Genomic DNA, 12408 nt, shown 5'->3' with positions numbered 1-12408 from the left:
TCGTTGTTGTGAGACGCAATCCGTCGCGCGTAATCTACGTCTACACACGGTAATGACGCAAAACACTTTCGAGTCGCGCTGTGAGATTTGGCAGTGGTAAACAGATCTTTCTTGGTGGTGAAAACAGGTAAATAAACAGTACATGAAACCACGAGGTTAGTTTATAGTGTTTAACGTACACTAGATTTAACTGATTTTGCAAATATCCTTTGACAAGCCATATTTGCTCAGTCAATCATTTGTCACACACCCACTTCTTCGTCGTGCTGCTGCGGCCCTAGAGAAGCGTAGCATGCTAACGTTAGCTAGTTTAATTTAGCCAATTAATGAGATCCAAACATTAGCTAGACACAGATTAATGCGAGATTTTATATATTAATTTGCCAGAAGCCACAGATAATCTTTGACATCCCCCAGACAGTGATTTACGAGATGATTAGCATTTAGCAGACGTTTGTGGGTGACACACAAGGCCTGCGATGAATGGACTGGAATGCAACAGCAATCTACAACAGTCAAATACCAAATGTGATTATCTTTCTTTTCCCCTTACTTCTGTAGGACAGCTATGAACTGGAGTAAGGGTGGCCCAAGTGGTAAGCGAGGGTTCGGGTTTGGAGGATTTTCCCTTGGTGGTGGTGGTGGAGGAGGAGGAGGAAAGAAAGAAGAACTGCGCGTGCCTCAGAAATCCCACACGTCCTTCGGAGGCGCAGGGACAGCTGGAGGTTATGGCAAGAACCAGCAACTCCCTGCATTCTACAAGATAGGAACAAAAAGAGCAAATTTTGATGAAGAGAATGCGTGAGTATAGACTTATTTTTCCTTTAGGGTTGGGTTTGGTGTGCTTTGTATGCTGTATGATCAACCAGTTATGCAGGATGTATTACATTGATTTCAATTACATTTGACTGGTGATAACTTTCCTAACCCATTTCCAGGTATTTTGAAGATGATGAAGAGGAGTCAAGCAGCACAGATTTGCCATATATCCCAGCTGAGAACTCCCCCACACGGCAACAATTCCAGTCTGGAGGGGGCTCAGACAGTGAGGATGATCCTCTGGATGCTTTCATGGCCCAAGTGGAGGTGAGTCATGGATTCCCCTCTTAGACCTGGATCATGTAGGAATATACACATTTTCTCCGTAGTTTGTCTGTTTAAAATCTGGGGTTATTGTCACAGAGCTTTTGGGAAATATTGCAGAGGGTTTATTGTTCACCCTCTTGTCTGCTCTAGGACCAAGCAGCTAAAGACATGAAGAAACTGGAGGAAAAAGAGAAGGAAAAGAAGGTTGAAAAGTAAGATCCCTTCAATTTCTACCATTTAAGCTTAGGGCCTTGAAAATGATCTTGTCAATAATATAAGCAGAAATATTATTAGCAAAGGCCCTATTCAAGGCCACCAGGCAGGCAGGTGTAGTACATTCTTCCCATTCACCTGTGTATTGATTTGCACATATTTCCATGGTTATTAGTCAAGTGTCTCAATTATTAATATATTCTCATCCCAAAACTCTAGCATGTTATTAAGATACTGTAGATATAAAGTTCCCACTGCAACCATTCACCACTGTGGAGCAGAGATATGTCTCATTTGAAATAATCTGTCTTGCCATTCAATTACCTTAAATTTCCCCATTTGGTCCATACTGTAGGTAACTCATCAAGCCTGCCTTGCATGGCGACTTTGTAGGGAGGGGATAAGCGTGACATTAGACAGGTTGTGGGGAATCATGGGTGAACAAACGAGTCGCAGGGAAGTTTTTTTTTCTCCGCTTGTTTTTACAGGGGTATACGTGATGACATTGAAGAGGAAGATGAACAAGTAAGTGATCCATCCAACGTTCCTTATTTACTACTGATCAGAGAGCCTCCAGACCCCAACCTCCCCTCCCGACCCATCTATGGCCAAGTCTCACCACCTACCACATCTCTTGCTCTTTTTTTCTCTCTTTTACTCTATCGCTCTCTCACACTATGCTAACAAACCCAATTGCAGGTTGAATCCTTCGCCCTATCCTTCTTGGATATGTACATGCATACTTGTGGTGACAATTATATATATATTTTTTTTTTTAAATATACCCATGCCTAAACTAAGCATGTTGATTAATAGTTTATCATCTCTTTTCAAATATGCCATACTGTAATGAATGTTTACTATTAACTGTTGCTGTTCTTACTACTTTGTGAAGGGGGGTTATAAAATCTGACACTGATCAATTTCAGCCCAAATAACACAAAGACGGGTTTAAACTGAGTGTTAAAACATAAAATGGCTTAGACTCTGACATTGATATGGGCAATCATCAGAGTATTTTGCCGTTGACTGTATTTGAATGTATGTCCCCCGGTTATGAGAATGGTAAGAGTGCCTGCATGAATGTGTGCTACATTAGGCGTTTAAGCTGACCCTGGTTGACTCATGCGGCTGTGCTCTGTGCAGGAAGCCTACTTCCGCTACATGGCAGAGAATCCCACAGCTGGGCTGACCGCAGAGGACGAGGATGAGAACATAGACTACGACAGTGATGGGAATCCCATTGCCCCCACCACTAAGAAGATCATCATGCCCCTGCCCCCGATGGACCACTCTGAGGTAACAGCTGCATACTGCACCTATCTGAGCCAAGAGGCAGGAAGTTATGTTATCTTGTCAATTGGATTTTTTATTTTAGTGTCTGAGGTCATACATTTATGTCATCCCCTTATAGATTGACTACCCACCTTTTGAGAGGAACTTCTACAACGAGCATGAGGAGCTTCTCAGCCTGACAGGCACCGAGGTGTTTGAGCTGAGACACAAACTCAACCTGCGGGTAAGTGTCCGGAGAAGGACACGCACACATACAACCACATCTAAACCCAACCACACAATCCTAGCCAACATACCACTTACAGACAACTGTTGTATGATCCCATTGTCTCTTTAACCGAAAGCCTCGTCTATTTATTTTGCTTCATTGACTTTGGCAGGTGTCTGGTGCCGCCCCTCCTAAACTCTCCACCAGCTTCGCCCACTTTGGGTTTGACGAGCAGCTGATGCATATAATCCGCAAGTCGGAGTACACTCAGCCAACACCTATTCAGTGCCAGGTACCTAAGCACGTCTTTTTTTTGTTGGTACTTTCATATTGCTTTAGTAGCAAATAGGCCTCACCTGTATTTTCTTCCCCATCTGTCCTGTAGGGAGTTCCCATTGCCCTGAGTGGACGTGACATGATTGGCATTGCGAAAACTGGTAGTGGCAAGACTGCAGCCTTCATCTGGCCCATGCTAGTTCACATCATGGACCAGAAGGAACTGGAGACTGGAGAGGGGCCTATTGCAGTCATCGTGTGCCCCACCAGGGAGCTCTGTCAGCAGGTAAGACAGCCAGGGAAAGATGGGTCAGGAACAAAACATTTCCATGACAAAAAGTTGATTGGGCCCCTGAAAATGATGGTTGTGCTTCCTAGATCCACGCGGAGTGTAAGCGTTTTGGGAAAGCCTACTCCCTGCGCTCGGTGGCGGTATATGGAGGAGGCAGCATGTGGGAGCAGGCCAAGGCTCTTCAGGAGGGGGCAGAGATAGTTGTGTGCACCCCGGTAAGAGCTCTAGTTGACAATCACTGTGGTAGACTGTGTTTAGTCTTTATGTATTGGAGGAAAATAATCCCCTGAGGTCATTTCACTTATTGGGTTGTGTATGTTGTTCTTCACACAGGGTCGTCTGATTGACCATGTGAAAAAGAAGGCCACCTCTCTGCAGAGAGTGACATACCTGGTGTTTGATGAGGCAGATAGAATGTTTGATATGGGCTTTGGTAAGTTGGCTTTCCCTTCTTTCTTTTGTTCCCAATGACCACTAGGCCCAGAATATTGTTCACTGAAGATGGTTTGACACCTATTTATATCATATAATTTTGGAAACTTTTTTCAGAGTATCAAGTGAGATCCATTGCCAGCCATGTCCGACCTGATCGACAGAGTAAGTGTGTGTATGTGTGCATGTACACTTGTTTTAGACAAGACTACCCCATCCTATGAACCTTAACTTGACTCCTGTCCTCACAGCTCTTCTGTTCAGCGCCACCTTCCGTAAGAAGATTGAGAGGCTGGCTAGAGATATCCTGGTGGACCCCATCCGCGTGGTGCAGGGAGACATCGGGGAGGTCAGACCCGTGGCTCTTCTATCACCCTCTGATTGCCACTTCTATAATTTATTTAAAGTTCTACAGTGCCAGAACAGTCAACCAGCTGGCGGCAGAACATTTTCTGGAGTTTAGTCATCTAATGCTCTTCAATCCTCCATCCTTCCTCCCCAGGCCAATGAGGATGTGACCCAGGTAGTGGAGATCATGCCCAGTGGGGTGGAGAAGTGGGGCTGGCTGACCCGCCGCCTGGTGGAGTTTACCTCCTCTGGCTCTGTACTTATCTTCGTCACCAAAAAGGCCAACTGTGAAGAGCTGGCCACCAACCTGACCCAGGAGGGCCACAGCCTGGGCCTGCTGCACGGAGACATGGACCAGAGTGAGAGGAACAAGGTCATCGCTGACTTTAAGAAGAAGAGTCTGCCCGTGCTGGTGGCCACCGACGTGGCAGGTGAGGTGGGGGTGGGCTGCAGACGAGGGGGTGGGGAATGAATGTGGCACAACGTTCCAATCATCAGAGATCTGTGTATGATTACACAGACACTGACAATGATTTGATTGTTTTGATTCCAGTGCTCCTACATACTTGTCATTCTATCATTCACTCCTTCTTTGTCATTTCCTCCCTAGCCCGTGGTCTGGATATCCCTTCAATACGCACAGTAGTGAACTATGACGTGGCTCGGGACATCGACACACACACACACCGAATTGGCCGAACTGGTCGTGCTGGAGAAAAGGGTGTTGCCTACACCCTTCTCACCAGTAAAGACACATCATTTGCAGGAGACCTTGTGCGTAACCTGGAGGGAGCCAATCAAAGTGTCTCTAAGGAGCTGATGGACTTGGCAATGCAGGTAAGCCATTCTACATGTCCCTGACTGAGCATTGAGGACGGTTATGTAAAGGTTCATTTTATATGATGTCTTTACTGACCTCCTTTGATGTATTCCTCTCAGAATCCCTGGTTCAGGAAATCACGCTTCAAGGGCGGCAAAGGGAAGAAGCTAAACATTGGAGGAGGTGGTCTGGGCTACAGAGAGAGGCCAGGATTGGGAGCTGAAAGTTCTGTGAGTTGGCCATGTCTATTTGTAACATAAGTTGTGTTATTTGTAGTGTTTTATCTTGTTGGTAGATGAGTGGCATAATAGTGTAACTCTTGGTAATTGTTGACATTTAGTTGTTTCTCCAGGAGCGTAGTGGTGGTGCTGCCATGGGTAACTATGAGGGCTACAGCAAGCCTACCGGAGCCATGGGAGACCGCATGTCAGCAATGAAGTCAGCCTTCCAGGTAATTAAACTGTCACTCACTATCTATTCTGTTAGCTTAAAATTATCCCTTTTTCTCATTAATTATTTCTGTACGTCTAGAAGTCCCTCTTTAATCGTTGTCTACTTTTCAGTCTCAGTATAAGAACCACTTTGTGGCGGCGTCCGGCATGGTTCCTAAACTCACCACTAAGTCCAGTAGCTCTTCAGGCTGGACCAGCGCTGGAAGTCTGAGCTCCGTCCCCACCGGGGCCCCTGAGGGCCCAGACCGGCCCCGTGGGCCCCCCTCCTTAGCCATGGCCCCTCCAGCAGCCCTCGGCATGGGCACCAAGATGGCAGGCTTCACCAGCGCTGGCTCCCTGAGCTCTGTGTCAGACAGCCAGGCCACTGCTCCTCAGGGGAATGCCGCCCCACCCTCACCCAGGGAAGGGCCCCGTGACAGACATGGTGATGACAGGAGTCGCCATGGAGATGGCCACTATCGTGACAGGAGAGACAGGAGCGAGCGGCACAGTGGCGGGGGAGAGCGGGACCGCTACGGGGAGCGGGACCGCCACGCAGACCGCGACAGATACGGGGACAAGGATCGCCATGGCAGCAGTGGGCGCCATGGCGATAGTCGTAATGGAGAGGGAAGTAGAAGGGACAGAGAGCGAGACGATTGTAGAGGTGACAGGGAGAGTGGAGACAGGGCAGGGAGTGAAGGAAGGGGGGACAGAGCTGAGGGGAAAGGAGACCGAGAGGAAGACAGCTTTGCAGTCCCAGATCCACCAAAACGCAAAAAGAGTAGGTGGGACAACTAAAGCACAAAACACATCACCTGTAAAGCAACCAACCAACTGTTCTTAGATGAGCATGCCTAGTCTGTAGATGCACAGCGGGTCATTTCAGCTGAAACATGCACAGAATTTCAAGGGTTAATGTGTGAACCGACCCTACTGCGCGGTCTGAATACAAGGGGAAAGATATGCTATCCTGCATTGGTTGGGGATTCAAAAACATGGCTCCTGATTGTCAGCTTGTCTGAAGAAGTGTTGAGATTTTGGATAGAGTTCCACTCTACTGTGCACGGATAAAGAAATCTACTGTAAATATACCATCCAGATAGTTTTAACCTGTGAGTAAGTGAGATGATCAATCTTTCTGGTCAATAGAAGGGAGCAGTGGAGCTGTTATGCAGTCCTGAAGCCACAGAAAACACCTGTGATTTGAGATGTCTGTTTTATTCTTACGTCTTTTCTCACTGGACACCCCCCTGTCGTTCTAGTTAAACTCTTAGCCCTGAGTAACCCAATAGCCCTATTGGACTAAATGTGAGTGTATATTATCAGCCCACAATAATGACAGATCTCATTTTTTTATTATAAGTGTACTACTTCCTGTGAATCCATGTGTGTTTGTGAACTTTGCAGCTTGTATTCACTTCTTAGTAAAGTGCCTCTCTGTCACTTAGGTGTTTTTTAATGCTTTTGAAAGTGGAGTGTATGTAAAATGTATTTGTTCATTTTTTGTGTGAGGCTACGCTTGAGTTCATTCACAGGAGGATGTCAAGTATTTTTGATTTAAAAAAAATGGCTTTGGCAGTTTATTTTGTTTGTCTATAGTCTCCTTTTCTGTTTGTAATTTGTCAATGGCAGTTCTATAAGTGTGCATTCTAAACTTAGCTGCAGCTGACACAGCAGTTCTGAACTGTAATAAACAAATTCACTTGGTCCCACATTTGTCACCACTCACTACGTTTTGACACCTGATATTGTAGAAGTGGTTATATGCTAGTGAAAAACTGAACTCTCAAACGCCATAACATTCTATTCCAAAAGCTTCCCATTTGGAATTGGCTTCTGTCTTGAAAATGACTAGTCTTAGGCATGATAATACCTGTGAGATTCTCTATTATATCTGTAATTTGCACACAAGATGTGACACGAACAGCTGTCGATAATTGGCAATTCCTTTTTGTATTTAACCCTTGATGCATTTTTGTTCCTCTGTGTACATGTAACTTCCATAGACAATAGGGTTAAGACTGAGTAGATACATGTGAAAAAACAATGGTCTAATTTTTGTTAATAAAATCATGTGGTTTTTAGTTGTCTTTTTGGGTGGTTTGTAGGGTACCTTTTTAGAAGGTATCCAGAGCCAGCCACAACTCTGGGTGCGTCTCTTTCCTCACACATGGAGAATCTCAATTGCAATCTCCTTGTATCCGCTCTCCTTGCCACCTCCTCAAACCCATTGAATGAGAAATCCAGAGGTCCCTCCCCTCTGATCTTCTCTTCCAATGGGTTTTGAGGAAGAGGGAGGGTGTGAGGAGTATACAATTGAGGAAAGGCCATGTTCTTCTGATTGACCATGTGAGAAAGAATGCCACCACCCGGAAGAGAGTGGTATCCCTGGTGTTTTAGCTAGCAGATCCGACCCACTTGCTTACAGCTGAACTAGGGTTGGACAGGCCTCCTGTTTAGATTAACACACTGTGCTGGTTACTGGTGTTTGTGAGGCCATGTTTGATATGGGATTTGGTAAGTTGACTGGCTTTACTTTACCAAAGACTGGACTGTATTTTGTCACCTATTTATATATTCATTTGGTATCCTTTTTCAGAGTATCAAGTGAGGTCCAACACCAGCCATGTCCAGCCTGATCGACAGAGTGTGTGCCTGTGTAAGGAAGAATCTTAATTGCATACTCCTTGCGTCCCCTCTTCGGTGGGGTTTAACGGCAGTTGGCATCCAATATGTTGCCTTACCGCCCCCAACTGGACTATAGTATAAATCCATTATACTTTGTGATAGAAAATACTGAATAAAATAAAAACACCCTTCAACTAACCCCACACTCATTAAAAACCCACTAGCACATTCCACTATGTTGACCCTATCTGCTCCTACACCATGCCAACGGCCTGAGAGGACGGGACACCATCACTCAGCACACACTGTAACTCTTATGAAGTCAAATCTCATACAACCAAATACTTCTCTGCAGTTGCCACCAGAACATCTATTTTTTGTTACTGAAGTATATATCACTCGTTGGTCTATCCCTCTTTGCTGGCACAGATATACTACTCACAGGGATCCTGCCAGGATCCCTCACCCTTGACCCATCCTCCTCTACTTTCTTCACAGCCACAACGTATTACACCTTCTACACTACTCTGACTCTGGCCTCCTCAACCTGCCTCTCTCGCACCGGACACTTCCGATCCCTAGCAACATGGGCACCCCTACAGTTGCACACACAACTTTTTCCACAGAATCTACACAATCCTCTATCCCATGCCCTCCTGCGCACTTCCCACATCTTGGAATCTCCCTCCTACACACTGGTGTGACATGACCATAAATGTGGCACCTGAAACACTGCAGTGGATTCGGCACGAAAGCTCTAACAGGATAACTGATATATCGTAACATGACTTTGGCAGGTAAAGACTGATTCAAAAGGACAGACTGTGACACCTCTGTTTTCGCCTCCCCGAAACCCATTAGAAGAGGTCAGAGAGGAGGGACCCTTTGCTTTCTCATCCAATGGGTTTTGAGGAGAGAGGACTCGTGGACTATGCAATTGAGATTCTCCTTATGTGCCCATGTACACTTGTTAAAGGTACAGGGTGCATTTACACAGGCAGCTCCATTCATATTTTTTTCTCTCACTAATTGGTATTTTGTCCAATCAGATCAGCAATGAAAAAGATCTGATGTGAAAATATTTGATTGGTGATTGGTTAAGAGACCAATTAATGTAAAAAATATCATAATTGGGCTGCCTGTCTAAACGTAGCCTTAGTGTACAAAACCCCTCCTACCTGGAGGGGAGTCTGCTACTTATTGGTCGCCACACACCTCAGTCAATGTAATACACCAAATCACGTCCACCTGAAAGAGGCGGGACTACCTCTTTAAATATACACACCTGCAATAACTAGCCCCTTTCAAACCAAACCAGCATGGAACACTTACCCATAAATGAAGCCATAAAGACCAAGCCTGTTTAACTACCATCTCCCTGTTTTCTTGAAGACCTACCCATTGAGTTAACTCCCACCCAGCCGAATTAGACTTTAAGCTATTTTGCATGATGCCAAATCCTGGGATGGTAACACAATGGAGGGAGTGTAGCAGCATACCAAGCAGCCACCCCGGCCTACCAAGTGGCCAATAAAGCATCCTACCAGGAGGCCTACCAAGAGCCGTACCATTTGGTCTACTAAATGACCTGCCAACCGGCTACCTGCAGGCTCCCAGGCTACCAGCTACACCCCGCCAAGGTGCTCTCCTTCTAGTGGTCAGTGTACCAAACGTCCCAGAGCGCTCCTTCTCCAGCTAGTCGCAGCCTACAGTACATTCAGAAAGTATTCATATCCCTTGACCTATTCCACATCAACTTAATACCTCATGATGACAGGGAAAAAATATTTTACATTTATTTTGGCAAATGTATTGAAAATGAAATATAGAAATGTCATATGCGTAAGTTGTTGACACCCCTGAGTCAATACTTTGTAAAAGCACCTATGGCACCGACTACAGCTGACTCGTTTTGGGTAAGTCTCTTAAGAGCTTTCTACACCTGGATTGTGCAACATTTACCTCTATTCTCTTCAAAATTCTTCGAGCTCTGTCAAAAAAAAATTCAGGTCTTTGCCAAAGACTTTCAAGTAGATTTAAGTCAACTTTAACTCGGCCACTCCAGAACAGTCACTGTCTTATTGGTAAGCAACTCCAGTGTAGATTTGGCCTTGTTTTTAGGTTATTGTCCTGCTGAAAGGTGAATTCATCTCCCAGGGTCTTGTGGAACGCAGACTGAACCAGATTTTTCTCTAGGATATTGCCTGTGCTTAGCTCAGTTATAAAGGATTGGTGTCCCGGCCTGCGGGACAGTTGAGCTAACGTAGGCTAATGTGATTAGCATGAGATTGTAAGTAACAAGAGAATTTTCCAGGGCGTAGACATATCTGATATTGGCAGAAAGCTTAACTTATTGTTAATCTAACTGCACTGTCCAATTTACAGTAGCTATTACAGTGAAAAAATACCATACTATTGTTTGAGGAGAGTGCACAGTTCTGAACTCAAATGTATTAAAAAAACAATTAGGCACATTTGGGCAGTCCTGATAAAACATTTTGAACAGAAATGCAATAGTTCATTGGATCAGTCTAAAACGTTGCACATATACTGCTGCCATCTAGTGTCCAAAATCTAAATTGCGCCTTGGTTGGAATAATACATTATGGCCTTTCTCTTGCGTTTCAAAAATGATGGTTAAAAGAGAAATGAAAAAGCATGTTTTTTTCTTTGTATTATCTTTTACCAGATCTAATGTTATATTCTCCTACATTAATTTAACATTTCCACAAACTTCAGTGTTTCCATTCAAATGGTATCAAGAATATGCATATCCTTGCTTCAGGTCCTGAGCTACCCAAATCTAACTGCCTGTGTGTCATTTTAGGTGAAAACAAGGAGAAGAAGGGTCCGATCCTCACGATTACAAGCATACACATAAGATGATGCAGCAGTTCAAGCTATGCTTGAACATATGGAGTGGTACTTGGTAAAGTACTGGATTTTCCTCAAACATAACACTTTGTATTCATGACAGAGTTAATTAGTTTGCCACTTTTTTGTTGCAGTATTACTTTAGTGCCTTGTTGCAAACAGGATGCATGTTTTGGAATATTGTTTTATTCTCTACAGGCTTCACTGTCAATTAGGGTTAGTATTGTGGAGAAACTACAATGTTTATTCATCTATAGTTTCTTCTATCACACCATTATACTCTGTAACTGTTATAGTCACCTTTGGTATGTTCGTCAAATGTTCCCGGGTGGTGCAGTGGTTAAGGGCGCTGTACTGCAGCGCCAGCTGTGCTGTGGCTGTGACCGGGAGGTCCGTGGGGCGACGCACAGTTGTCCTAGCGTCGTCCGGGTTGGGGAGGGTTTGGCCGGTAGGGAAATCATTGTCTCATCGCTCACCAGCGACTCCTGTGGCGGGCCGGGCGCAGTGTGCGCTAACCAAGGTTGCGGCTGGCTTCCGGGTTGGATGCCGCTGTGTCAAGAAGCAGTGCGGCTTGGTTGGGTTGAGTATCGGAGGACGCATGACTCTTTTTTTTTTTTTTCTTTTTTTACCCCTTTTTCTCCCCAATTTCGTAGTATCCAATTGTTGTAGTAGCTACTATCTTGTCTCATTGCTACAACTCCCGTACGGGCTCGGGAGAGACGAAGGCTGAATGTCATGCGTCCTCCGATACACAACCTAACCAGCCGTACTGCTTCTTAACACAGCGCGCATCCAACCCGGAAGCCAGCCGCACCAATGTGTCGGAGGCTACAACGTGCACCTGGCAACCTTGGCTAGCGCGCACTGCGCCCTGCCCGCCACAGGAGTCGCTGGTGCGCGATGAGACGAGGAGATCCCTACCGACCAATCCCTCCCTAACCCGGACGACGCTAGGCCAATTGTGCGTCGCCCCACGGACCTCCCGGTCGCGGCCGGTTACGACAGAGCCTGGGCGCGAACCCAGGGACTCTGATGGCACAGCTGGCGCTGCAGTACAGCGCCCTTAACCACTGCGCCACCCGGGAGGCCGACGCATGACTTTCAACCTTCCTCTTTCCCGAGCCCGTACGGGAGTTGTAGCGATGAGACAAGATAGTAGCTACTAAAAAAACAATTGGATACCACGAAATTGGGGAGAAAAAGGGGTAAAAAAAAAGCGAGATCAGGGTCCAGAGTAACGCCGAGGTCCTTCAGTTTTATTTGAGACCATCAAGATTAATTGTCAGATCCAAACGAAGATCTCTTTGTTTCTTGGGACCGAGAACTAGCATCTCTGTTTTTCCGAATTTAAAAGTAGAACATTTGTCGCCGTCCACTTCCTTATGTCTGAAACACAGGCTTCCAGGGTGGGTAATTTTTGGGCTTCACCATGTTTCATCAATTTTATGTTGTGTGTCGTCCGCAAAGCAGTGAAAGTTGACATTGTTTCCAAATTACATCA

The 12408-nt window shown here is 45.5% G+C and overlaps 1 protein-coding gene across 2 annotated transcripts; it reads left to right on the top strand.

The window, feature by feature from the left end:
• The first annotated feature begins 10 nt into the window (after positions 1 to 10).
• Positions 11 to 7489, top strand: LOC110538643 (ATP-dependent RNA helicase DDX42). Of its 2 annotated transcripts, none has more exons than XM_021625587.3 (18): positions 11 to 127; positions 562 to 801; positions 939 to 1086; positions 1237 to 1298; positions 1788 to 1824; positions 2446 to 2598; positions 2714 to 2818; positions 2976 to 3095; positions 3189 to 3365; positions 3458 to 3586; positions 3705 to 3804; positions 3921 to 3968; positions 4055 to 4152; positions 4306 to 4582; positions 4762 to 4988; positions 5091 to 5201; positions 5324 to 5422; positions 5535 to 7489. In XM_021625587.3, exons 2-18 carry the CDS (start codon positions 569 to 571, stop codon positions 6201 to 6203), a joined length of 2793 nt encoding a protein of 930 aa, XP_021481262.3. In that variant the 5' UTR covers positions 11 to 127; positions 562 to 568; the 3' UTR covers positions 6204 to 7489. The 2 variants fall into 2 exon arrangements, with proteins under 2 accessions (XP_021481262.3, XP_021481261.3); XM_021625586.3 differs by having other exon boundaries at positions 5312 to 5422.
• Positions 7490 to 12408: the final 4919 nt, after the last annotated feature.

This window comes from Oncorhynchus mykiss, chromosome 12 (genome assembly GCF_057628025.1).
Source record: "Oncorhynchus mykiss isolate SJ-2025 chromosome 12, ASM5762802v1, whole genome shotgun sequence".
Taxonomy (NCBI): Eukaryota; Metazoa; Chordata; class Actinopteri; order Salmoniformes; family Salmonidae; genus Oncorhynchus; species Oncorhynchus mykiss.
Note: the sequence above shows the minus strand (reverse complement) of the source record. Positions and strands in the feature narration are given on the sequence as shown.